The 27,860-nt window shown below is 39.9% G+C and overlaps 3 protein-coding genes across 3 annotated transcripts; all 3 read right to left on the bottom strand.

The window, feature by feature from the left end:
* Nucleotides 1–1,193: 1,193 nt before the first annotated feature.
* LOC121262116 (rRNA biogenesis protein RRP5-like) lies at nucleotides 1,194–8,578 on the bottom strand. Its single transcript, XM_041164532.1, has 6 exons — nucleotides 8,405–8,578; nucleotides 6,466–6,839; nucleotides 6,180–6,356; nucleotides 1,727–1,823; nucleotides 1,491–1,646; nucleotides 1,194–1,417 (listed from the first exon to the last, which is right to left on the bottom strand). The coding sequence occupies exons 1-5, from the start codon at nucleotides 8,576–8,578 to the stop codon at nucleotides 1,554–1,556; spliced, it is 915 nt and encodes a 304-aa protein (XP_041020466.1). The 3' UTR covers nucleotides 1,194–1,417; nucleotides 1,491–1,553.
* An 8,586-nt stretch (nucleotides 8,579–17,164) lies between these two features.
* Nucleotides 17,165–18,389, bottom strand: LOC121262505 (rRNA biogenesis protein RRP5-like). The gene is made up of 2 exons (XM_041164998.1): nucleotides 18,242–18,389; nucleotides 17,165–17,666 (listed from the first exon to the last, which is right to left on the bottom strand). Exon 2 carries the CDS (start codon nucleotides 17,653–17,655, stop codon nucleotides 17,173–17,175), a length of 483 nt encoding a protein of 160 aa, XP_041020932.1. The 5' UTR covers nucleotides 17,656–17,666; nucleotides 18,242–18,389; the 3' UTR covers nucleotides 17,165–17,172.
* Nucleotides 18,390–18,756: 367 nt separating this feature from the next.
* On the bottom strand, nucleotides 18,757–27,657 carry LOC121262115 (rRNA biogenesis protein RRP5-like). Its single transcript, XM_041164531.1, has 5 exons — nucleotides 27,432–27,657; nucleotides 27,194–27,339; nucleotides 19,507–19,590; nucleotides 19,308–19,408; nucleotides 18,757–18,946 (listed from the first exon to the last, which is right to left on the bottom strand). The coding sequence occupies exons 1-5, from the start codon at nucleotides 27,499–27,501 to the stop codon at nucleotides 18,757–18,759; spliced, it is 591 nt and encodes a 196-aa protein (XP_041020465.1). The 5' UTR covers nucleotides 27,502–27,657.
* Between the last annotated feature and the right edge of the window lie 203 nt (nucleotides 27,658–27,860).

Below are 27,860 nucleotides of genomic sequence, written 5' to 3'. Positions count from 1 at the left end.
TGTTTTGCAAAGGAGGCTCTCGTTATACTATCTTGATAAGTAAAATAAATAATAGTTCTTTGCTGGTTCCATTTCTTTTACTTTCTGGGAAATTTTGGAAAGGAAAGATAAGCAGCATTTTGAATTTTAAAAATCTTGATATTTAGAGCAAGAGTAGAATCTGCTCAATTTGTTGTAATCTATTTACTTATTCATTTCCCATTTAGAAGCTGTCCAAGCTAGACTTATGGTTCATCCATTGACTCAATATTACTATTCCAAATGTCCTGCATTCTCCTCCTCCAATCCTTACGCCTATGACTTTTGCCCGTTCTGGTCAATCATTAAGAAAACCTTAAGCGTATATACTTATAATAGCCCTGAATGAACTCTATTATATCCATACAATACAAGGAAGGGCATCCCAAAGCACATCCCTATTTCAAACAGTCATCACTTTTGTACATGCGTCAATATTTTCCTTAAAAACATAAATATTCCGAAGATTTGAACCAGAATATGCATTACTCATAAAAACCTAACTATTCGAATAGAGAACTTCTGCCAATCAAAGTTCAGATCGGAAGAAAAAATCAGGCCAGGTTGCTTTGACGTATGTACTGCATTGCCTGCCTTTCTACGTATTCAATTCTTTCTTCATCACCATTAGACTTCTCGTATTTAAGAAACTTATTGAATAAGAACTGCAAATCAAGACAACGAAGCACCCATGTAAGAACTATATATATATATATATATATATATATATATATATAAGAAAAGGTCATTATTTTTGGCTTCAAGGATGATAATATATATATATAAATTGTACACACCTTCATGTTTCCATCCTTGAGATTCAAACTGATTGCCCTCTCAAAAAGAGGAAGTATCACATCCACATCTCCAAGTCGAATCTCCTGCCTAGTTTGACACAAGAATGTAAACTTGGGAGGTGAGATGAGAATTTTATATTTTGTTTGAATGTTTAAAATATTGTATTTTAATATTATTATTATTTTGGGATTTGAAAAAGGTGAATTGAGATTTGAAAAAGTTGAATTGTTTATTATATTTTATATGGAGATTTGAAAAATGTGTAATGATGAGATGAGATGAGTTGATAATTTTTTGTCTCATTCCACCCCCCAAACCTGCCAGTCAACAAAAAAAGATAGTAGATAGTAGACATTGAGAAGGATCTTTAATTGATCGAGATAAACGCTCCACAAACCTGTTCTCTTTGGGCTCTCATGTAGAATTCTTTCAAACTGGATCTTCCTCTATTAGGAACACCGCATTTGAATTCAAGAATAGCAGTCTAAGAGATAAAATCGATATGCTTTTCACGGGGAAGGCTTAATAAGGCATGACTTACAACAGGCTAAATTTTGTCCTGCTTTTGCTTAAAGATCCTTTGTATCCGTCTCAACCAAACCTAAAATTCCATAGAATATGTAACTTGATATTTTGATAAAGGAAAGAGAATGATTGAGGGACAATACAAGTACCTGGAAGGAATGCTTGAACTTCTTGATCATTTTGTCAAGAAGCTCATCAGCCAATTTATGTAGCTAAGTCCTTTCATACATTCCCAGAAGTGCTAGATAAACCCTTTCTGGATCATTATACTGCAAAGCTCTCTGGAATACTTTCATAACAGCTTCCTGAAGAGAGACACCAATTAATAAAACTCAATTCAAGGACAGTGAAGATGAAAGCAAGAAAAAAGCTTATTTTCTAGTACCTGTGGAGGATTTCCGTATTCATTTTCCAAATTAATATATGCCACCCAAATATTAAGCTTCTCATTCTCTTCTCGGAAGTTTATTGTGTTCAAGGCCCTTCAAAAAGCAAACAGCAACATCATAGTCAAAGTCTGCAAAACATATTTTTAGAAACACAACATCCTACCATGCACTACTAGAAAACATCATTGCTGTTGTTGTTGGAAGCTAAGCAGCTTGCGTCAACACAAGAAAGTGCCATATGAGATAGAGACCATCACCATGCAATGCAAAAAGCCCAGCCCATTAGAATATCTATAAATGTATTTAGAAAGCAGTTCCCATGAAAAACCAGCAGGGTTAGTGGCAAATATGCAATCTTAGCAGATAATGAGGCTTTCTGTTATAAACATGACTAGTTGATACATAGGGAGTCTCATGAACCAGGCGGTCCATATCCTTTCTTTTGTAACACAGGTCGATTCCAATTAAACCCAGCAGAAGTAAATATATGGCAGACCCATTAAAATAGTTCAAGGGGAGTGGGGAATCCATGGTCGACCTATAAGAGGGCAGGGTCAAGTGGGGGTACCTCCAATAGCAGAGATAGTCATATAGAGTTGCGAATTAGGGGTGTGCAATTGCCCGCCCAACATAGTTTTTGGCCCGTCCGGTCATAGCCCGCAACAATTGCCACTGCAATACAACTTGACCCGACCCGGACCATTCGGGTCCGGTAAAAATAATCGGATTTTTTTGTTTTTGTTTTTGTTTTAAATAAGAAACAGCCATTCTTTTTTATTTGTAAAACGCATTCTGATATAAGTTATAAATTATAATATCATATAACAGATTTTTTTTTTTCTTTTTGTAGCATTTGTACAAATTATAATATTTTTTTATAAGTATTTGTACAAATTATAATATAATTACTCAATCTATATTATTCTAAACCCCTAACGCATTATAACAATTTTTTTTTCTTTTGCTACATAAAGGAGTACAATAAACATCATAATTTAAAAGAGTACAACTCAGAAAAGTCCTCAAACAAATCTTTAACAACAAATATCAAATATGCAGACCATAAGCCTTGAGTCACTCCTCATCAACATAAATAAAGCTTGATTTGGGATCAAACTCTGAAAAAAAAATATATTAAATGATATAAAAATAAATATTATGAAAAATTTTAATAAATATGTAAGCAAAAAATGTCTATTACCTTATTCTGCCTCAAAACTTTCAACATTGTCCAAGGAGGCATGAAGATCAATATGTACTGGATCTTTTAACCAAGTCTGAGTTCAAACGAGCGCCTCAACTGTTCTTGGAGATAATGAACAACGAAATGGGTCAAGCACACGACCCCCTGCATTGAAGGCTGACTCAGAAGATACAGTAGAAACAAGAATGGCCATCAAATCACGTGCAACTTTCGCCAAGATAGGATACTTTATTTCATTGATCTTCCACCAATCTAAAATATCAAAATTTGAAACTTGTGCCTCACAACCATGTTCTAAGTATTGATCAATCTCTGATTTGTTCCTCAAATTATATTTAATAATTTCTTGCTCATACTCAACCCAAAAACTTTGCTGAGAATCAGAATCAATCATAGTTGGATCAACTGAGGAAGGAGGCTCAGAGTATGAAACTCCACTTGAACTCCCATATATAATAGTATACTTCTCGTACATGTCAATCATCAATTGTTTCACTTTTGCAATCATTTCTTCAACTAAATTACCACCATATATTTTTTTGAATAAAAAATGTAAAAGATTAAATTTACATCTTGGATCAAGAACAACATCAATGAATATCATCAAGTTAGTCTTTTCAATTGATCCTCAATATTTGTCATACTTACTCTTCATGCTCCTAGCCATATCTCTCAATACTGGATCATTACTTTGACTCATTTTTGATAAATGTGATTGGATGCCACAAAGCGCTTGAAAATATGCATTAGATGTGACATAAAAAGAGCCAAAAAGTCTCATAGTAGCATAATAAAAAATCTTCAAAAATTTAATCATTATTTTAACTCTCACCCAATCACTAGAACTTGGGGGCTCAAGCTCACAGTACGACAATAGCGAGAAAAATAATCATCATCATTCTCCAATAGCAAAAATGGCTTTTGAAATGTTTCTGCAACTTCTAGCATAAGATAAGTGGAGTTTCATTTGGTGGGAACATCAAGACACACCAATTTTGAACAACTGATTTTCTCATTCTCTATACACTTTCTGAATTTTTCTATTCTTGCAGGAGATGATCTAACATACTTAACCGCATTGCACACTCTTGTGATTGAATCATTACAATCTTTTAGCTCATCATTCACAATAAGGTTCATAATATGGGCGTAACACCTTATGTGAATATACTTCCCCTCCAACAAATGACCTCCTACAAACATTTTTAAGTAATCGATGGCAACATCGTTTGAGGAAGCATTGTCAACTGTAACAGTAAAAATCTTGTCAATCCCCCAATCCTGTAGACATGACTCTACATGCTTTCCAATAGTGTCCCCTTTGTGATTAGGAATCAAATAAAAATTTATAATTTTTTTGTGTAATTTCCATTCACAATCAATAAAGTGTGCAGTAAGACACATATAATTGAAGTTCTGATTAGACGTCCAAGTCTCGGTAGTTAAACTAACCCGCCCAACTGCCTTAAATACTTTCCTCAACTTCTTCTTCTCTTTTTTAAATAGTTTAATACAATCTCTCGCTGCAGTGGTTCGAGATGGCACTTGGAATCTTGGTTCTAGTGATTTACATACATTCCTAAATCTTTGTCCTTCAACCACCCTAAACGGAACCTCATCACAAACTATCATCTCTGCAATTGCCATTCGTAAATCTTCTGGATCAAACTTATGTGTACTTTGTTGATCCATGGTTCTAATTCTGTTAGGGTTTTTCCTACAAATACCAACATGATGCAACATACTTGATGTACCATTTTTATGGGGTGACAAGCATAAGTCTTGTAGCAGTAATTACACCCCGCTTTTGGGTCACTTAATGAATATCCAACTATTTTTGTGAAGTGTTCCCACACTGCTGAGGGGTCCTTACTTGCCTTTCTTTTGGGAGGGATGATGGTGTTGCTACTAGTAGACAAGTTAATGTTTGAAGCTAAAGGAGTAGTAATTTCATCGTCTCTTAAATTTGTAGAAGTGTCACTTCTGAAGTAATCCATGATATGAACTGACATATAATAAAAACACAAGAAAGTAAGAATACCATACTGTTTTGAACAATGGAAATCTCACAGAACAGCAATGTTTTTCATTTTTTATCTAAGAAAAGTATAAATTTAAATGTCTCTTTCACCATGATTTTGAACCTTTGGTAATTGCATGCTCCCTTTATTTTTTTTTATAAGTAATTGCAAGCTCCCTTTATTTCTGAATTAAAAACATAATGTAACAACATACAAAGCGAGCACAAACAACTATAAATTAAACAAAGCATGGCTATGATTTAGTTGGCCACTGGATCAACTCTACAATCAAATTATAAACAAAATTAAAAAAATCATCGTGGAGGTGTCTCAATTCTAATCACATCAGTCTGCACAATGGCCTTTCAGTTTAAAAAAGCTCATGGGGTTTCCCTATTTTGCCTTATCTCTGTTTTCATAAAGTAAAAAGTGCAATTTTTTTGAATGTTGCATCACAATATTTTCTGTTTGTCCTTTTATCCTTTGTTTCTTTGTCAAAGACTAACCCTCAGAGCTTCATTCAAATGACCATAATCACTAGATGGTCATTGCGGTTTATTTCTACATTATGCACATAAAGTGTTTTAAACAAATGAGAAATCAAGATCGAGTCCTTAAATTAGTTCAAAATGCAAACCTCTCTACCATTGATACGATCTACCAGACAAACATAACACAACAAATCAAACCCAACGGTCCCAGATTAACGAAGAAAGAATCAGACCCAGATTAACTAATCAAACCCCAAATAAAACTAACAAAACGGAAGCTCCATGTGATACCAGCAATGACGAGAAATTGGAAGGGCAGAGAAGGTGAAGATAGAGAAATTTGGAGCATGAGTAATGGAACATACCTCAGCAAATTGACTTGATCTTGGAGCTGCGGCCGAACGGTGATGGCGAACGGCGACGGAGAACGGCGATGGAGACAGCGACGGATCGAGGAGGGAGAGAGAGAGAGAGAGAGAGGGGTTTAGGTTTGGAGAGGAAGGAAATGAGGAATGAAGACTCTCGGGCTGCTCTTTTGCCCGTTAAACAGTGGGTTGGATGATTTTCAACCCTTTGTTTAGTTGAACCCGCATTTAACGGGTGGGGTTGGACGGATTTATTGGGCGGGTGCAGGTCAAAGTATTTTTTGAACAGGCCTGTTGCAAATAAAGTAATTGCATATGAGGGAAGCAGCCAGAATAAAAAAGTAAGAAGCAAATAGCTCAAATAATACCTTTCAGCAATAAAACGGGCTTTCTCGGCATCAGTCATAGAGAGCATGAAAGCCATGTACTTTATCCAAACAAAACTGCTATAAGGAGAACTTCTAACCAGTTTTTCAAATTCATCAGCAGTTCTTGGTATGTCATTCTTCACAAGTCTTTCCTCAGCAGCCCTCATTTCTTGCTCTCTGCTCAGTGTATTTTCCAAGTTCAAATGAATGGAAACATGAAAAATATAGCACTAATCTTAGAAAAAGCAATTGACCAAAAACTGGAAAGTGTAAATTTTGAAATGACCTCTCTTTCTTTGCCTTTTTATTTGCTTTTTTCTTGTTCCTTTCATTTACAGTGCCTGCCTCATCAACATTCTCTTGATCTTGACCTACTAAGTTATCCATATTGGGATCAATGTCATCAAGACTGATGTCAAGTGGAGGAATGGAAGCCCTCAATTCTGCTTGCACAAGAATTGGGCAGTCTCCATTTTCATCTTCAGTATCCATATTTTGATCCCCTAGCAAACTGCCACCCGGAAACGTTAGCAACTCAGTAAAATCATTGTCTCTAATGCTTTCATCCGTCTCTTGTTGTGAGGGTAGTTGAAAATCAATCGTGTCCCTCATATAAGAATCTTTCATCCCAAGAGATATTCGGCGCCTTTGTTCATTCACCTGAAACAGAATCAAAATACATAAGAAAATCAATCTATGAAATTACTGACCAAGTAAGAAAAACATCCTAATGATATTAGTGACATTGACAAATCGTTCAGTTGCATGAGGTTGATACAACCCATCGGCTGCCAATCAAAACTACCAATGATTCAAAGATAATCCAAAGCATTGTATCTCTTCCCCCTCCCCTCACTCCTTAAAATGATTTTTAATAACCAAGTCCCTGTTAAGTTAAGCTCATTTATTTATTAGTTACAGTTAAATCTAGGTACACTTAAAAATATACTTCTCACATGTCAAATGTTTCCAACCAATAGCTGGTCAAAATATATTGATTATAAGAGGATACTTGGTTGCAATATAATGTACAATCCCAACTAACTAAAGCATTTGCAACTTAGTCGAAAGGAACATAATTGTTTGTATGTATTGTAAGCATACAGGTTAAAAAGAGGGAAATCATGGTGTTTGCCCGTTATCAATTTTTTTTGCAGGATGTCTATTCTGATGCAGATTCTTTACTTGTAGATAGGTCCTCCTTATCCGAATATTCTCCATTACCATAATTATCTCTTGAACCATATGCATCGTCAATAGAGACTGCTGAATTTCTGCCTTAACCATCCGACTCCATGATGTCTCGTGCTGTAACAACCTATCACTTTTTCTCTCAATTGATCACGAGTCGTGTGTTTGCATTTTAAATCTTGAAGCTGTATTTTGAATATTGCAAGTGATTTTTAAATAGAGCCTAGTGTTTTAAAGTTTTTAAAATATTTTAAATATGTAAAATTATTTTTAAATGAGATATTTTCAATATTATTGAACTAAACCTATTTTAAGTAAGCATTTTTATATTGCTAAGCCCCAGAAATAACGTAACTTTAGGAAATTATTTTATTTAAATAATTTTAATTCATTAAGAGTATTATTTAATATTCATTATTTCATTTTATATTAAAAATTTTACTTGTTTAAATGAAGTTATTTTTTTAAAAATATTTAACAAAAACTTTAATAATTTATTTAATAATAAAATATTAATATTTTCATAAATTAAAATTAATTTTAAATATTTAATATAATATTTATATTTTAATTATTAATTTGAAGTTAATTCATTTTCGAAGTTAATGCTCATCGTTGAATCTAAATTAGGGCCGTAGGGTAAAGATTAAATAGCCGAAAAGGAAACCTAGTCCACCATTCCACTCTTTCCCTCTCACTCCTCTCTCCCTTCAGCAGCCGACGCCTCTCCTCCCCGATTCCCTCTCCCTCTCGGCTTCCCAGCCACCGCAGCCGCTGCGCCATCACCAGGCCCAGTCGCCGGACCACCTTTCTCCTCCCCTTGCCCCCACTACCTCTTCCCCGCACCCAAGCCGAAGCACGCAGCCTCTCTCTATCTCACGGGTTTCCCATTATCTCCGCCCAGATCCACCGCCGTGCGCCACCGCACCATGCCTCGACGCCACCGCACCATGCCTCGACGCCACCATCCCCTTCGCCGGTGCCTTCTGCCCCGCCTAGCTCAGCCCAAGGCCTCCTCTCTCTCTTCCCCGCACTCCCTCCCTCCATCTCGGGCTTAGCCCCTTTCGGGTGCCAACGCCGTCGTGCCTCTCCAGCGATGCCGCCCAGGAGCCCGAGGCCCTCCCACTCCCTTGCTCTGTTTTGCAACCCACGGCCTCAGCCACCCCAGCGCCGCCGTGCTCCTCCCGAGCCACCACGAGCCTCCCCATGACCACCCCTTCAGATTCCTCTAGCCATGAGCGAAGCCACCTCCAAATCCTATGGCCTTTCCACCGCCACCCATGAACTCCCCGCTGTGTCGGCCACCCTCTACAGCCTAGATCTAACCGCCAAATCCTAAATCTAGCCGAGAAACCCTAGATCCTGCCACCCGAATGACCACTGTTTCAAGGTCACGGTAGTGACCATGATGGAACGGTCACTGCCCAAGCTGGTGGCTTCCGATGCTACAGGGTCTTGCCGGACAGCGAGCAATGCAACTGGTCATCCCAACCCATGGTATAATCTCTCTCCCTATTCTCTCATTAGATTTATTGTAACGTTGGTTGTGGATGAGGTGTGGTATTTGCGGAGTTCATTGTGTAGTGAAGTGATATAAAGTGTGTCGTTGTTGTATAAGTGAAGTGATGGGAATAGTTTTGAAGTGTGTTGTGTTGGGTTATGCGAACGGAGTAGCTGTGGTGGTTTGTGAGGTTGTGTGTTGTGAAGTGTGTTGTGTCGTGTTATGGACTGTGCTATGTGAAGTGTAGTATGAAGTGAAGGGAGTACATGTAAAGTGTATTCCGTGTGATGAAGTTGTCGTATGGCTTGTCACGAAGTGTTGGATGTTGCATAGTTGAGAAGTGTGGAGCGTGGGGTGAAGTGTTGGTAACTATGAAACAATGTCTCGGAGTAAATGTGATGTGACTGTGTGGTCAAAGTGACGGGTGTCACTGTGTAGTAGTAGTGTTATGGCTAGGAGTTTGTGTGAAGTGACAGAGTGGTGTAATAGTGATGTAGAGGGAAAATGAAGGGATGTCATGAAGTGACGGAGAATACATGTGGAGTCGTGCATGTGATGAGTGAGGAGATGGTGCAGAAGTGAAGTGGCGGGATGTCATTTGAAGTGATGGATAACGGTGTAGCTTGGAAATAGTTTTGAGCTACGTGATGTGATGAAAGGTGTAGTTATGAATGTGGTTATGTTGTGTTAAGTGTTGGGATGAATTATAAAGTTAGACGGGTAGCATGAAGAGTCATGTTAGTCAGGTTTAAGTGAAGGTTTAGAGGTGTAACCAGTGCGATATTGGTTCTTCAAATCTCAAAATCGGTGTTTATTAGTTCGATTCTAAAGTTATATAAGGAAATCTTACATTATATACTTTCACCTAATCAACATATGATTTATTATTTTGTCCTTATATTTAAACAGATACATTGAAAAATTAAGCTAGAAGGATATATAAGAGATTTTATATACGAGCACATGTACGGTTAGTTTTTCATTTAGTTGAATATACAAATATGTTCTCTCTTAACAGGAACGACCCATAACCCCTACTACGTATGTACTGGCTTCTCCATCAATGTCAATTTTTTCACTTGTCCTAATTCACGAAATATTTCTCCTACTCCCAGTAAAGCCTCTGTTGCGTTTCCAGTGCCTTTCCAATTAGTGACGTGCTTTAATCAACAGTCTATTTTTTTATTATGAAGCATCTTGAGAGCTCCAAGGCAACTGATAGAGAATGCGCTCTCATTGCATTGGAATGCGATATCCATCAGTCTACCATATTGCTGCTTGGTACCCTTCCATGATGTGATTGTTTTGGCAAGGCCGTGCAGTTATACTATTAGTTGCGCTATCGAGACATATAACTCGTGGACTATTCCAATGGTCTGGTTACACTCCATGACCGTGGCTATGTGATTGTTATTTGGAATCCATTGTTCCAGAAATACGAGCAACTTCCATTTGAATGGATAGAAAATTCTCAATGGTTTTAATGCCCATTTATTGCCCAGCTTAACATTTGGTCACAATGTTGCTAACAATGACTACAAGGTTTTTAGGATTGTGCAATTTAGAGAAAGATATGTAGATGGATTAGAGTATGAAGTGAAGGTATATAATTTGAGAGCGCAGTCGTAGAAGAGGATTGACGACGAATGATCTATTGAATGCTTCAACGTTATTTCAGATTCAGCATTCTTAAATGGTTATTTGCACTAGTTTGTTGATCATTTTGATCTAGGACATAATCAGAAGGTCCTTATAGGTTTTGATCTTACTACTGACAAGTTTTTGGAGTATACAATTCCTACTCAACAAGATAATGAGTCAAACCTCGGTTTGAAGGTATTGGGAGATTGACTATGTTTTTGTGAGAATGTTTATAAGGTGCTTAACCATTTTTGGAGTATGGGATAGAGAGCTCCTGGACTCGGCTTTATACCATATCACTAGGAGTTGTGGAGCCTTGGATGATTGAGCGCTGCATGCGTTTAGGGCTTTCAAAAAACGGCGAGAAGGTCCTATTGTAGCTTGACGATAAGAAGCCCTTCTGGTATGACATGAAAGAGAAGAGAGTTGAGAAAGTTAAGATTTTGCTGCTGTCCTATTGGTTTGAGACAACCATTTGTGTGGGAAGCCTTGTTCTACTCAATGGTGATAGTTTGATTGATCCTGCATGGGTAGAAGAAGAGGAATTACTAGAGGAAGAGGGAAAGGTGATTCCAAGTTTTAATTGATTTCATGTGCTTCTTAATTTTGCTTTAGTTCTTTTTTGCTAATTGGAATTTGTCTCTGTCGGTCTATATATATTTTGTGCAAGAATTATTGTCCACCAACACCAAAGGGTCTTCATTTGTTGGTTGAAGCAAGCAACTGAGCTAGGTAAATGGGCAATTGTCGAAATTGCTCTCTCTCTCTCTCTAAAGTTACCTATGGTAATAAATATACTTGGCTTCAAGATTCTTGTGCCGTTGAATTTCCATCTATATAGATGATTGTGTTGAATTGCCAAAAATTGTTATGTGTCGCATAAACATTCTCACAAACACACAGCCAATATGCCAAAACCTCCAAATCGAGGCTCGACTCACTCTCTTGTTGAATATGAATTGTATACTCTTGAAACTTTTCAGTAGTGAGATCAAAACTTATAAGAATCTCCTGGTTATGTTCTAGAACAGAACGACCAACAAACCAGTGCAAAACACCGTTTAAGGATGTTGAATCTAAAATAATACTGAAGAATTTAGTAAGCCATTCATCGTTAATCCTCTTTCAAGAATGCGCTCTCAAACTATATATTTTCACTTTAGACGCCAATCCATTCACAAGTTTTTCTTTAAATTTCACTATTCTGAAAATCTTAGTCATCGTTAAGAACATCGTGATCGAATGCTAATCTGGGCAAAAAATGTGAATTAGAACCATAAAGATTTTCTATCGATTCAAATAGAAGTTGTTTGTATTTTCGGATCAATGAATTCCAAATGTTAATTACATAGTCACTGTTATGGAGAGTAACTATGCCATTGGAATAGCTCACGAGTTGTATTTTTCGATGGCGCAGCTGTAGTGGATAGTATAATTGCACAGTTGTGCCAAAACGGTCGTCATTGTGGAAGGGTACCAATTCACAATCTGACCGAGCGATGTCGCATTCCAATGCAGTGAGAGCGCGTTCCCTATCGGTCGCCTTGGAGCTCTTGAGATGCTTAGTAATAAAATATGGACTATTGATCAGAGCACGGTAATGACCGGAAAGACACTGAAAACGCAACAGAGGTTTCATTGGGAGCATGAGAAGTATTTCGTGGATTATGTGAGATGGAAACTTGACATTGATGTTGAAACCTGTATGTACGAACCCCATGGGTCGTTCCCTTTAAGAGAGAACATATTGCATATGTTCTGTTATTCTTTTCATACAAACTGAACTTTTACACAGAGTTTGTACAGTATTTATACAAGAAGGTGAAGTAAATAACTAAAGAGGGTAACTAAGTAACTAACTATATTAGTTTCAACATGCCAGCTCATATTATACATCTGTGATAGCATATTCAGCAAACTCAAAAGGGAAAATGTTATAATTTGATATTACCGCTCAAAGTTATAATTTGAATATTTGAATTTTTTTATTTTACTTAATAATTAAAAAAATGATTATTAATATAATTATATATTTTTTTGATGATTAAGAATGTTAAAAAATATTTATAAAAAAATAATAAAAAACAAAATACACATTTCTGTTAGCGGTAGGCCTAGCGGTAAATGTTGGGTAGGCTGCTAGCACCACCCAACTCAAAGACTAGCCATACATGTGTCGTGCTCCTATGTAAAATCTATTTGTAGGCTTTTATTTTTTAAGCACCCAATACATTATTGATATGAAATCTTTTAGCGTGGGTTATGCTAAGAACTGATTAGTATTTTATTTTTTAAGTTATAATGAGTCATACTATAAGTAGAGTGCTAACACATGCTCCGATGTATATAAAATCGATTTGTAAGACTTATTTTTTAAGCATCCAATATATCACTTATGTGAAATCGTGAAAAATTCTGGAGACTACTTGCGCACGAGCCAAAAACGCATGGCTTCATTAATTTTCCATTAAGTGCCCCTTCACACCATAAAACAATCCTATCTTTCATGCAGAAACACATTCTCTCCTATTCTCTATTTTTCCTGCTGAAACACATTGCCGTGGCCCATCCCCCGCCTTCACATGTCACTCCCTCAGTTCCCTCACGCCCTTTTCCATTCAACACCCACTTAAGTCATTCCTTTAGGAATTCATGGCCACCAAATCCCACCACCAACATTATCCAGAAGATTGTTCATTCCATTAGTTTCTGGAATCTGGGGCGCTTTGACCGGCAATAACAATGCACGTGAAGCCGGTGTTTCCATTCGACGAGGAATACTGCTTTTTCAGCAGGTATTATATCATGCTTCTTCAACTTATATAACACATACTAGTTCTAACTTCCTTTTTGTTGATGATTTTGTAATCATTTTCAGTGTGTAATGTGGACATTTTTTTATCCCCCTCAAAGGTGATGTTCAGGGTTCTATAGTGGAATTCGACGGGGCAATTGAGTTACAGGGATACTTGATAGCCAATGGTTGTAATGTGAATATATTGCTTTTTTAATTGGATTGTATCATTTATATGAAATTGGTGGTGTTTTTTGTCAGATTGTTTTGCAAAGGAGGCTCTCGTTATACTATCTTGACAAGTAAAATAAATAATAGTTCTTTGCTGGTTCCATTTCTTTTACTTTCTGGGAAATTTTGGAAAGGAAAGATAAGCAGCATTTTGAATTTTAAAAGTCTTGATATTTAGAGCAAGAGTAGAATCTGCTCAATTTGTTGTAATCTATTTACTTATTCATTTCCCATTTAGAAGCTGTCCAAGCTAGACTTATGGTTCATCCATTGACTCAATATTACTATTCCAAATGTCCTGCATTCTCCTCCTCCAATCCTTACGCCTATGACTTTTGCCCGTTCTGGTCAATCATTAAGAAAACCTTAAGCGTATATACTTATAATAGCCCTGAATGAACTCTATTATATCCATACAATACAAGGAAGGGCATCCCAAAGCACATCCCTATTTCAAACAGTCATCACTTTTGTACATGCGTCAATATTTTCCTTAAAAACATAAATATTCCGAAGATTTGAACCAGAATATGCATTACTCATAAAAACCTAACTATTCGAATAGAGAACTTCTGCCAATCAAAGTTCAGATCGGAAGAAAAAATCAGGCCAGGTTGCTTTGACGTATGTACTGCATTGCCTGCCTTTCTACGTATTCAATTCTTTCTTCATCACCATTAGACTTCTCGTATTTAAGAAACTTATTGAATAAGAACTGCAAATCAAGACAACGAAGCACCCATGTAAGAACTATATATATATATATATATATATATATATATAAGAAAAGGTCATTATTTTTGGCTTCAAGGATGATAATATATATATATAAATTGTACACACCTTCATGTTTCCATCCTTGAGATTCAAACTGATTGCCCTCTCAAAAAGAGGAAGTATCACATCCACATCTCCAAGTTGAATCTCCTGCCTAGTTTGACACAAGAATGTAAACTTGGGAGGTGAGATGAGAATTTTATATTTTGTTTAAAAGTTTAAAATATTGTATTTTAATATTATTAGTAATTTTATCGTCTCTTAAATTTGTAGAAGTGTCACTTCTGAAGTAATCCATGATATGAACTGCCATATAATAAAAGCATGAGAAAGTAAGAATACCATACTGTTTTGAACAATGGAAATCTCTCGGAACAGAAATGTTTTTCATTTTTTATCTATGAAAAGTATAAATTTAAATGTCTCTTTCACCATGATTTTGAACCTTTGGTAATTGCATGCTCCCTTTATTTTTTTTATAAGTAATTGCATGCTCCCTTTATTTCTGAATTAAAAACATAATGTAACAACATACAAAGCGAGCACAAACAACTATAAATTAAACAAAGCATGGCTATGATTCAGTTGGCCACTAGATCAACTCTACAATCAAATTATAAACAAAATTAAAAAAATCATCGTGGAGGTGTCTTAATTCTAATCACATCAGTCTGCACAATGGCCTTCCAGTTTAAAACGGCTCATAGGTTTCCCTACTTTGCCTTATCTCTGTTTTCATAAAGTAAAAAGTGCAATTTTTTTGAATGTTGCATCACAATATTTTCTGTTTGTCCTTTTATCCTTTGTTTCTTTGTCAAAGACTAACCCTCAGAGTTTCATTCAAATGACCATAATCACTAGATGGTCATTGCGGTTTATTTCTACATTATGCACATAAAGTGTTTTAAACAAATGAGAAATCAAGATCGAGTCCTTAAATTAGTTCAAAATGCAAACCTCTCTACCATTGATACGATCTACCAGACAAACATAACACAACAAATCAAACCCAACGGTCCCAGATTAACGAAGAAAGAATCAGACCCAGATTACTAATCAAACCCCAAATAAAACTAACAAAACGGAAGCTCCATGTGATACCAGCAATGACGAGAAATTGGAAGGGCAGAGAAGGTGAAGATAGAGAAATTTGGAGCATGAGTAATGGAACATACCTCAGCAAATCGACTTGATCTTGGAGCTGCGGCAGAACGGTGGTGGCGAACGGCGACGGAGAACGCCGATGGAGACAGCGACGGATCGAGGAGAGAGAGAGAGAGAGAGAGAGAGAGAGAGAGAGAGAGAGAGAGAGAGAGAGAGAGAGGGGTTTAGGTTTGGAGAGGAAGGAAATGAGGAATGAAGACTCTCGGGCTGCTCTTTTGCCCGTTAAACAGTGGGTTGGATGATTTCCAACCCGTTGTTTAGTTGAACCCGCATTTAACGGGTGGGGTTGGACGGATTTATCGGGCGGGTGCAGGTCAGAGTATTTTTTGAACAGGCCTATTGCAAATAAAGTAATTGCATATGAGGGAAGCAGCCAGAATAAAAAAGTAAGAAGCAAATAGCTCAAATAATACCTTTCAGCAATAAAACGGACTTTCTCAGCATCAGTCATAGAGAGCATGAAAGCCATGTACTTTATCCAAACAAAACTGCTATTAGGAGAACTTCTAACCAGTTTTTCAAATTCATCAGCAGTTCTTGGTATATCATTCTTCACTAGTCTTTCCTCAGCAGCCCTCATTTCTTGCTCTCTGCTCAGTTTATTTTCCAAGTTAAAATGAATGGAAACATGAAAAATATAGCACTAATCTTAGAAAAAGCAATTGACCAAAAACTGGATGGTGTAAAAATTGAAATGACCTCTCTTTCTTTGCCTTTTTATTTGTTTTTTTCTTGTTCCTTTCATTTACAGTGCCTGCCTCATCAACATTCTCTTGATCTTGACCTACTAAGTTATCCATATTGGGATCAATGTCATCAAGACTGATGTCAAGTGGAGGAATGGAAGCCCTCAATTCTGCTTGCACAAGAATTGGGCAGTCTCCATTTTCATCTTCAGTATCCATATTTTGATCCCCTAGCAAACTGCCACCCGGAAACGTTAGCAACTCAGTAAAATCATTGTCTCTAATGCTTTCATCCGTCTCTTGTTGTGAGGGTAGTTGAAAATCAATCGTGTCCTCCATATAAGAATCTTTCATCCCAAGAGATATTCGGCGCCTTTGTTCATCCACCTGAAACAGAATCAAAATACATAAGAAAATCAATCTATGAAATTACTGACCAAGTAAGAAAAACATCCTAATGATATTGGTGACATTGACAAATCGTTCAGTTGCATGAGGTTGATACAACCCACCGACTGCCAATCAAAACTACCAATGATTCAAAGATAGCCAAAGTATTGTATCTCTTCCCCCCCTTTAAAATGACAGTGTGACTCTTAACAATTCTTCAAAAACAATATGTTCACCTTTAATATCTTCGCTGTCACTCTCTCCCCTGCTCTATATTTAGTGTCTATGTGATCAATATGATCATCTGAAAGCTCTGACACGTGGCACAATCCAACCCATGCAAAGAAATAAGCATTAATACACATAAATTCCAAGTCAAGGTGCATACATGACAATACAAGGGAAACTAATTGACCCAAAACCACACATTTTTCAATTGAAAAATCAACAATGCAAAGAACTTCTATATAATTTTATAACTAAAGAGAATCCAGCTGAAATAATCCCGATTAATTAAAAAAGAAGGGTTGACTTTTAAAAAATTTAGGAAGTTGCTTAATGCCCGGGACATTTCCAAGCTCCAGAAAACAAGAAAGCCTTATTTTAATGTCCCGGGCATTAAAATGGGTCAGGCACCCATGAGTCTCTAAGTTCCATAAAATGTACTCTACCATACAGTTGAGGACCAATTTGCACGAGCAATCCACCAATACCTGCAAGTATTTTGGATATTCTTCCACCCACAACATCTCCTTCATGAACATGAGATGTAACATCATTCAAATGGTTCGTCTTTAAATCATCTTTACCACCAACGTTTCCATAAGAGACAGCAAATGAAGGACTTAGAACCAACCGTATCAGCCTTTTCTCATTGTTAATACTTAAAATATGACCAGAAACACCTTTTCCTACATGAAAGCATTTCTGAAATCCCTCTAGTTCACTAGGGTCGTGTGCACTGTCAAGAATAAAAAGCTGAGCTCTCACATCTCGAGATACTGTTAACCAAACCCATTCACTGTCCACCTTATACACATAACCAGTGACGCATTGTCCAGTTGAAAAATCAACATCTTTGGCCATAAGCTTGTCCTCCATTTCGAAGGAATCTGTATTTAAATAGCAGCTTCGAATCTCATAGGCAATAAACTTCAGCAAACATGGTTGCAAAGGTAGAACATTTAAAGAAATTTACAACATAATTTTTTCAAAGCACATTAATTGACAAACAAGCAAGAAAATGAGTTAACAGTGCTGAAGGATTAATTTGAATGTACGCATACATAAATTAAGTGTTTAACATTCTATCCATGTAGCTAATAAAGCTATGATATTACAGGTCTGAGTTAAGATGCCAAAAATTATCCTTTCGCTCTAAGGCTCTAAGACATTGTTGTCTCAGCAAGAGAAGACAAGAAAACAAGAAAAGAAGAGAAGCTGAAGTGTCAGTATTGCAGTTAAAACAGTGAGGGTCAGAAACAAGACTAGGCAAGCCTGAAGCATATACCAATTACAAGCATAAAATAAAAGAAAGTAAGGACAGCATTTTGGTTCTAGCCTATCACATAATTTAAAAGAGGAAGACTAAAGTCAAGCCCAATTGATTTTACTGTCACTGGATCATGAGAACTGAGATAGCTTTAAGATAGATTACCAGAAGGAAAGTTATAAACATATTCTCTACCTGTAAGCAACTTAGGTTTCAATGACAGATCCCATTGGTAGCTTTTTTTTTATCCGATTGCTTAGCTTTCATAATAATCCTTGCAGTCACAGTTTGCCCAACCTTTAAGTTACGAAATGGGTCTTCCAGACCATTAACATCATTCATCTGTTCACAGGACAAATTAAAATTGTGTATAAAAAGCCAAATAGAAACAATTATTCAGTGACTAACTCAGTAAAAAATATATTAATTTTTTTTATTGGCACCGGGAGGTGTCTAGGAACAAAGTCCTCACTAATCCAGGGAGTGCACAGGTCCTTTGTAAGTAATTTCCCGCAATACACATCGGATAGTTCAAGGAGGAACTCCGCCAACCCGATGTCTCTATAAATTATTTGCACACAAGGGTTAAAACCTTAGACATTGAGAGAGTATACCACCAAAGTACAAGACCAACGCTCTTATCACTTGAGCCAACCCCTAAGAGCTAGTAGTTACAAACCAACCATTGAAAAGAAAAGAAAAGAATATGATTAGAATATCACAAAATACTCTGAATTATCTACCTCCGCATGAACCAGTGATCCCATTTTAAAGCTAGACTTCTTTCTGTACTCTCTTTTTGAACAGGATGTCTCACTGGCCTGACTCATCTTATTAAGAAATAAAGGCAACCTCCCAAACGTTGAAGGGCTTGGACGAGCCATAACAGTGGCAATGACGCTACACCATAAAAAAGAATCCACACTACTTGTACTTATTGTTGAGTAATAAATAATAATCAGAAATTAGGCAAATAGTAATACACAAAGGAACAATGCATCTTTACAATTCGAAAAACAAGAAGCAAAAATTAGACAAAAACTGACAGGAAGCAATAACAAAACTTTTAAATTACAGAGATGATGTAAACCATTAAGGCCAAGTGCGCTTTCAAGACATACAATGTGAGCAAATTTTAAGGAAAGGATTAATACAGTTTTGGAAGAGACAATGACCAATTTGTGTGGTCCTATCACTCCTATGGGTGAAAAAAAAAAAAAAAAGTAGCTTTAAATTATTAACCATCAAAATTAAAGTTTACCTTTGCCCTTTCAGAAATTGTTTCTGAGGGAACTTTTGGCTGTTATACTCAGATAACGATGCATATCCTACGGCATGATCACATTCTGGTACTGAGAGGACCTGCATTGGGCACAATGCAATTCAGAAACATAAGAGCTTACGAATATATGTGAACAATTTTACCTAGCTACCAACACAAACAATAATCAAACACTTGCCAAGTAATTCTCTTTCACAATTTCCACAATTGCAGTTACTGTTTGATGCATTTCCAAGTCCAAGGATGGTTCTTTTCTGCGTTTTTGAAACTGTGAGGGGGAAAAATAAATAAGCTCATACAGGCCTAGCCACCAGGTCTAGCCTACCGAGATTAGAGATAATGGGACATGGGGGTCAAGAGAGTCATGGGGGTCAAGTGAGTCAGGGGGGACAGGGCGCCAAGGGGGTTAGAAGGGTCATGGGGGGACAACATGCCAAGGGGGTCAGAAGGGTCATGAGGGATAAGGGCACATGGGATGTCAGGGAGGGGGCGCACGCAGGAAAAAGGATTCAGATAAATAGAGAGAAATGTTCTCTTTTTCCGGGTCGGCTTCTTCTTTGTCTTCAGTTCTCCTTCTTCTTCTTCGACCTCTCCTTCAACCAAAGAATAGAGAGAGCTCTAGCGAATGCCTTTCTCCAGTAAATTTATATTCAACATCACCATTGTACAGAGAGATATGAGAGACCATGAGAGATTGTAAATAAGAATATTATAATCGATTTCTCCTTCCCAAACGCTTGTGGACGTAGGCATTATGCCGAACCACGAAAATCTATGTGTTCATCTCTTTATTTCTCTGCACTTATGTTTTTCAATCATCGCATGGACGTACGTACTTTTGCAGTACAGCCTCATCGGTACACTACCGAGGACCCCAAACAACACCGAACGAGGCCCAAGTTGCCCCAGTGGGCTGGGAATGACTCTTTCTCCCCTTCTGGCATGTTGAGCGATTTTTATAGCATCAACAATGATACTGTTTGTGAGATCTGATTTCCTCTCTTCGTCGGAGGCGGGAGAAGGAGGATTTTTCGGCACACTGAATAAATCACCATACGGACAGATGACACCCTCCCAGATGAGTATTCTCAATTTCTTTTAACATTTACATTTATGAAAAATGGGCGGACGATGAATAGCACACCGGCCGGGTCGCCCATCTTCCAACTCTGGGAGTTTGATTTATGCACAACACCCGAGACACTGGACACAATGTGGGGACACCCAAAGATGGAAATAGTACACGGTGGGTGCACAGTGCCAAGCACGTCTACTGTGCATGCATGCAGAGTAGACTGGCACGTCCCATGCATGGCATAAACAGTGCCATGCACGGGGTACATACCGACTGGGTGCAAGCCGTTCACCCAGTGGCACTGCAGCCTGAAGTGGCACAGCGGGAGGTAGCGCTAGCGGCCACCAAACAGACCGTCGGCACCGTATGAGCCACCCGGGGTGGTCGTCGACCACCCCACTCCCACGGCGTGGTTCCACACGAACCACACCCGTAGCGCCCCCGATGGTGCCATGACCTAGCCATGGCACAACCCGGATGAGGCGTCGGCAGCAACCATGATGGTTGTCGGCGTCGTTTGATTCTTCTGGGCAGGTCTCCGACCACCCGCTCCCCCACAACATGGTCCCGCACAGATCGTATCCCCCCGTGCGCTGGGCCAGGGCACGGCCTAGTTGTGTCATGGGTTGAAGGATGCCGACAAAGACCCCCGTGGTCTGCCAGCGTCCTCTGGCCACCCTGGTGGTGTCCCCAACACCCGCGGCTAGCATGCGGTGACCAACGGCCGTGCACCCAGGCGCATGATGAAGAGCTCATGCCCTCCAACTGCGAGAGAGGCTGCCCACCAGATGGTCACTATGTGAACTGCCAGCTCTCTCTGCCCAGCCGTTACAGCCCCCGTCCATGGGGGTAGTTCGCTGCCCACTCCGTGTGTACCTCGCCGTGTACACGGGAATGTAACACCGCGTATTTTAGTGTATTTTTAATTGAATGATTACTTTTATTAATTTAAAAATTGATTCTTTTATTTTAAGTTTATCGAATTATTAGTTGGTTTATTTTTATGATTTTTAATTTGTGAAAATTATATTGATATGCTTTCTTAATATTAAATATTGTTTTGCATTTAAATTGTTCTTTAATTTAAATTAGTTGTTTGTGGGTTTTAAAATTACTATGTTGTTGGATTTAATTATTTTATTTTCATTTAATCACTACGTTTAAATTATTTTATTTAACTTGCTGTTTTGAAATCTTTTTCGTTGGATAATTTTTGTGACCCAAGATGTGAGGATTGGATCTCATTTCTTTCCCTCACTTTTTCTTTTTTCCCTTTTTCTTTTTTCCTCTTTTTCTTTTCTTCTTTTTTTTTCTTTTCCCCCCATTTATTTTTCTCCTCTCTCTCTCTTCTCTCCCGTGCGCAGCCCCTCCCTCCTCCCGTCCTTGTGTCATCCTCCATCCACTACTGCCGTGCGCCTCCGTGGTCCACAGCACCCCTCCCATTCTCTTCCTCTCCGGCCAGTGACCTCACCCTTCGATTTCCAACCCCTCTCGCGCCGCCGTGAGCCCCCATGCACGGCATCAAGCCGCGGCACCTCTTGTGTTCGCGCGCTGCCGTCATGCCACCTTCAGCCACCATATTTTCACTACATCTTCCCTGACCTCCTAGTAACCTAAACCGCCCATCTCCAGCTCTGATCCGCCACCGGTGAAGCTCCACCATCCACATTTTCCGTTTTATGCATTTTGGCCTCCAAACACCTCCCATGCCGCCACCCACGACCAACCACCACCACCCTTAGCTTCACCGACATCTCTAATCCCTTCCCTAGTAATCTCAAGTCTTGATTTGTTCCTGTTCAAAAGTGAGTTTTTGAGACTCACGGCCACAGTGCATATTGCACTGTTAAGTTGTTATGCCGCCTCCTCTTGCACCTCTGTGATCTTTCGAAAATTATAATAAAGCACTGTAAATATTTTTCTAAAGAACTTTTGTGATTTAAATGTATTTTTGCACTAACTTATTTTTCTGTGAACTGGTTGGTTATGCCGGACTGAGTCCGAGGAGTAAATAGGTCGGATGGAGTTGTTTATGTGTTTTGGACTTTGTTGTGAATTGTTGGATGTTGGATATTGTGACGTTTCATATACATTGCATATTTGCTCGCATGATCATGTTTGTAAATGAAACTGGGTTTTCGTGTAATTACATTCATGTTCATGTGTTTATTGAAAACTTGGTTTTTATGTGAGAAAGGATTTTTGGGTGCGTGCGTATCACAACCCCAAGCCGAGATGGAGCATTATCCTGGTGGAGCTCTTCTGGTCAATTGGGAGTGGAATATACTGAGTGACGTCCCCTGGGTTGTCGTTGGGCGACAACGGGATCGGACGGGATGGAAACACTTTCGTGCCGACTATGTGGCCCCTCTGCTGGCAGGGGCTAGAGGATGCTTGGCCACGAACGCGCTGGACGGGGTACTGGGCATCGCTTGTTACGAAGTCACACTCACGGTTGTTACCCGTGGTATGGCGAAGGGAGCCAGGGTGTGCGGATGGTCCCTAGGGGAGATCATGGTGCATACGGTAAAATTGGTTAATGGGCCATTTTCTGGGAAAATGGCGAGCTCTTGTATAAATGGATTATTGAGCTATTTTCTGGGAAAATAGCGTGTGTTAGATAAAAGGATTTTGTGTGGGTCATTTTCTGGAAAAATGACGGATTATTAGTTTTGGCCAAATGAGATTTTGGCGTGCGTTAGTAAATGTTCATTTTTCGTGAAAATGTTGTTTTGAGAATAATGCATACTTCATCATATGCATGCATGTTGGTTGTATTAATACATTTTTATTCTCGAGGTTTGTTTGGATTATACTTACATGCAGTTCCGTTTATGGTAACGCAGATTTCGATGCAGATGAAGCTGAGGGTGAGCCTGAGGATTCGGCTTCGCCCGAAGAGTGATATGGGATTACTCGTTTTTGTATTTGGACCTTGTATTATATTTTATTTTGGGATAATTGTATAATTTTTTTTAATCATTTTACTTATGTTAATTTGTTTTGAAATTCTGGTACTTAGTTGACTTACTTAAATTATCCGCTGCGTTGTCTATTTGACATGGTTGCATGTACACACACTTGGCACTATCGTTGGGATGCGTGACCGTATTTTTATCATCCGGGTATCTCGATTCTCGTGTTCCCGTACATGGGGGTCGGAGGCGCCACAGCTGCGGCGACACTGTGCCCACATGGAGGTCATCGGCTCTGGAACATAGCTCTGTGCTCGAGAGCATCGTACGACATCTCCTCAGCCCGGAAGCCACTCAACTCGCACTACCGCTTGGCCACGGCACGGACACCCAGCTCGGACACAAATCCCGGACACCATCACCACTCGGACGCCACGGCTCGAACACCCAAGGGCAGTCCCCCATTACATGAGAAGTGAAGATCATTACATGGGACTCGGACACCATGCATAGCTCAGGAACTCAGCCACTGAGCCCTCCTCCACGGTCCACCATCAGAGCCCCTAACTCGGCAGCTCACCTACACAAGCCTGGAAGTCACTAGCTTGGAGGACAAGGTGAGCACGGGAAAACACAGCTCGAGAAATCACAACTGCATTCACTAGCTCGGAGGACAAGCATGCACGGCTCGGAGACCACGAACTCGGAAGACACAGCTCAGGAAACCAACATGCATGGACTCTCACATGCACGGCACGGGAAGACTTGGCATGCGCGGCTCAAAATTGTCCGCAACATGCACGGCTCGGACGACACAGCTCGGGAAACCAACATGCATGGACTCCTCATAGCTCGGGAATCCTGAAACCCTGCACCTCCTCTAGGTGCCATGCACTGCTTGGTTACGAGGGACTCGGCAATTCGTCTTTTGTACTGCTTGGACAACGCCTCACCTACACAGGGCTAGGCACAATTCGGTTCAGACTAGCAAGAAGACTCGACATGCTTCCAAATTAAAAAAAAAAAAAAAAAAGAGAGAGAGAGAACATAAGAGAAAAGGAGGGGCAAACCGACAGACAGATGCGGACAATTTTCGACCAAGTAAGAACTGACTACAACAACTAGAAACTTCCCGATATTATCACACAAAATTCGTGTGAATTTATTTCTACTAACGAAATTACTTCTTATAGTGCGAAAACACCGGCCATGTGGCCCCACGCTCCGGCGAAGCAATTTGGCATGGACTAGCGCCCTCGTTCGATAAGCTGAGTCCTTACACTCACTAGAAGACGGGTTTCTTGACTCAATAAAAGACGAGTCCTTACACTCGCAAGAAGGCGGGTCCCTTGATCCGCTGCAGGGTAAGGTTTCGAGTCCCCAGACTCTGCATTGACCCCCTGTCCAACAAAGACGAGTCCTTACACTCGCAAGAAGATGGGTCTCTTGACTCGATAAAAGCTGAGTACACTTGTAAGAAGACGGGTCTCTTGACTCGATAAAAGATGAGTCCCTACACTTGCAAGAAGACGAGTCCCTTGACTCGCTGCGGGGTAAGGCCCAAGTCTCCGGACTTGGCACCGACCCCTTGTCCAACAAAGTCGAATCTATACACTCGCAAGAAGACAGGTCTATTGACTCGATAAAAGTTGACTACACTCGGAAGAAGACGGGTCCCTTGACTCGATAAAATTTGAGTACACTTGGAAGAAAACGAGTCCCTTGACTCGATAAGCTGAGTCCTTACACTCGCAAGAAGACGGGTCCCTTGACTTGAGCCACAACCGCCTTGCACAGGTTACCTTCGGGAAAGAGCCGAAGGGCTCGACAACCACCTGAGGTGGACCTAGGGGGTCGACGGGACCTCTAACCACTTTGCGTGGGTTAATTCACACAAACTCCAACACTAACAACAAAATAAAGGCCTCAAACGAACATGCACTATACGAATAAATGACAAACACCCGAGCTCCGTGCTCGCACCATACGCGGTTGAGCCCATCTCCTGCATTAGCCGAGCTTGACACTCGCACCATAAGAGGTCGAGCCTGCCTCTCGCCTCTCTCGAGCTCTGTGCTCACACCATGCGCGGTCGAGCCCATCTCCTGCATTAGACGAGCTCCGTGCTCGCACCATAAGCGGTTGAACCTGCCTCCCGCCTCATTTGAGCTTCGCGCTTGAACCATACGTAGTTGAGCCCATCTCCCACGTTAGCTGAGCTTCGCGCTCGCACCATAAGAGGTAGAGCCTGCCTCCTGCCTCATCCGAGCTTAGCGCTCGAACCATATGCGGTCGAGCCCATCTCCCCGCATTAGCCGAGCTCCATGCTTGCACCATAAGAGGTCGAGCCTGCCTCCCGCTTCATCCGAGCTTCGCACTCGAACCATATGCGGTCTAGCCCATCTCCCGCATTAGCCAAGCTCCGCACTTGCACCATAAGCAGTCGAGCCTGCCTCCCGCTTCATTTGAGCTTCGCGCTCGAACCATAAGCAGTCGAGCCCATCTCCCGCGTTAGCAGAGCTCCGCGCTCGCACCATAAGAGGTCGAGCCTGCCTCCCGCCTCATCCGAGTTTCGTGCTAGAATCATATGCAGTCGAGCCCATCTCCCACATTAGCTGAACTTCGCGCTTGCACCATAAGCAGTCGAGCCTGCCTCTCGCTTCATCCGAGCTTTGAGCTCAAACCATACGCGGTCGAGCCCATCTCCCGCATTAGCCAAGCTCCGCGCTTGCACCATAAGCGGTTGAGCTTGCCTCCCACCTCATCCGAGCTTCGCGCTCAAACCATACGCGGTCGAGTCCATCTCCTGCCTTAGATGAGCCATCTGCTCGTGCTCTAAACGGTCAAACCCTGAGCTCGAAAATATTTATTGTTTGCGCCAGAGGAATAGATGAGCAGGAATCGGCCGCTGGAATTTACTTCCCTACATATACGGGCAGATCAAGTCGATAATATTTTTCCTTTGAAGATTCTCAAGGTCTTCTTTTGGAAACAAATAACCTTTAAGAATCATGGGGTACTTTGAGGAGGGAAAATAAATAAGCCTATACTGGCCTAGCCATTAGGCCTAACCGACCAAGATTAGAGATAATGGGACATGGGGGTCAGGGGAGTCATGGGGGTCAGGTGAGTCAGGGGGACAGGGCGCCAAGGGGGTCAGAAGGGTCATGGGGGGACAACACGCCAAGGGGGTCAGAACGGTCATGGGGGACAAGGGCGCATGGGATGTTAGGGAGGGGGCGCACGTAGGAAAAGAGATTCAGATAAATAGAGGGAAAGGTTCTCATTCTCAGGGTCTGCTTCTTCTTTGTCTTCAGTTCTCCTTCTTCTTCTTCTTCGACCTCTCCTTCAACCAGAGAATAGAGAGAGCTCCAGCGAATGCCTTTCTCCAGTAAATTTACATTTAACATCACTATTGTATAGAGAGATATGAGAGATCATGAGAGATTGTAAATAAGAATATTATAGTAGATTTCTCCTCCCCAAATGCCCGTGGACGTAGGCATTATGCCGAATTACGTAAATCTATGTGTTCATCTCTTTATTTCTCTGCACTTATATTTTTCAATTACCGCCATGGACGTACGCACTTCTGCCGTACAGCCGCATCAATACACCATTGGGCCCCCAAATAACACTAAACAAGGCCCAAGTTGCCCCAATGGGCCGGGAATGACTCTTTCTCCTCTTCTGACCTGTTGAGCGATTTTTATCGCATCAACAGAAACCATAATGGTAAATGTTAGGTCAAAATGAGCAAGAAAATATAAATAATCACATAAAAACCTTACATAAAAGAAAGAAGATACACCTATACCACACCAGACTCAAAAGTTAAAAAGTGACCCTAGGTGAAAAGCACAGAATTTGATGACCTTATGAGATTGGCCTTTTAAACTTCTTCCTCTGGATTCACCAAAAAATTCTGGCTTTAGAGATAAATCAACTAGGCGTTCTGCCACGGCAACATCAAGAACTACGGCTTGAACTAGTGAGCTTGTTTCCACAGTGATTCCCCCTATTGTAAACATTATATTGCAATGATAAGAAATTAGGTAGACGACAACAATAATTCAACAAAATAATCAAAACTTAAGGAGAAGATCATCTCACATTGATAGCGGGTAATGAAACCATGCAAAAACGTCCACATACTTCTCAAAGCTGACACCAACTCCAACATCCTTTACCTCCTAAATTTTCTCTCGATGACACTGCCAATGCTAATTCCTTCAACCCACTTCAACTCAGAAGCCATGGAGTCCCGTGATTGCAACCTGGCAACCTGGATAAGGAATACGACCAAGGCTTAACAAAATTATAGTATCTAGCAGGTCTATGTAACTAAAAACTAAAATGAGTCGATGATTCGTAAGCATTACTTCATATAGTTAAAATATAATAACATAAGTTTTCATTCGTGCATTCATCATTCCATACGTACTATACGTACATGCATATATGCGTTTGTTTGAAAACATCATTGGACGAGATTTTTCTTTAAAAAATATTTTCTTTTCGTGAAACATATCTCCCATTAAT

This window comes from Juglans microcarpa x Juglans regia, chromosome 4S, assembly GCF_004785595.1.
Source record: "Juglans microcarpa x Juglans regia isolate MS1-56 chromosome 4S, Jm3101_v1.0, whole genome shotgun sequence".
Lineage (NCBI taxonomy): Eukaryota > Viridiplantae > Streptophyta > Magnoliopsida > Fagales > Juglandaceae > Juglans > Juglans microcarpa x Juglans regia.
The sequence above is the reverse complement of the archived record's forward strand: the minus strand, read 5'-3'. Positions and strand labels throughout refer to the sequence as shown.

Excerpts from the sequence above, each read along its gene's own strand:
- LOC121262115 (XM_041164531.1), bottom strand. The coding sequence starts at position 27,501 with ATGTTGGAGTTGGTGTCAGCTTTGAGAAGTATGTGGACGTTTTTGCAT. Across the intron at positions 19,409-19,506 it reads TTGTGAAAGAGAATTACTTG|GTCCTCTCAGTACCAGAATG; the intron begins GCAAGTGTTTGA and ends TGCCCAATGCAG. Across the intron at positions 18,947-19,307 it reads CAATTTCTGAAAGGGCAAAG|CGTCATTGCCACTGTTATGG; the intron begins GTAAACTTTAAT and ends TTTATGGTGTAG.
- LOC121262505 (XM_041164998.1), bottom strand. The coding sequence starts at position 17,655 with ATGGAGGACAAGCTTATGGCCAAAGATGTTGATTTTTCAACTGGACAA.
- LOC121262116 (XM_041164532.1), bottom strand. The coding sequence starts at position 8,578 with ATGGGGAGGCTCGTGGTGGCTCGGGAGGAGCACGGCGGCGCTGGGGTG. Across the intron at positions 6,357-6,465 it reads AAAAAGGCAAAGAAAGAGAG|AGAGCAAGAAATGAGGGCTG; the intron begins GTCATTTCAAAA and ends TACACTGAGCAG. Across the intron at positions 1,824-6,179 it reads GCCCGTTTTATTGCTGAAAG|GGCCTTGAACACAATAAACT; the intron begins GTATTATTTGAG and ends TGCTTTTTGAAG.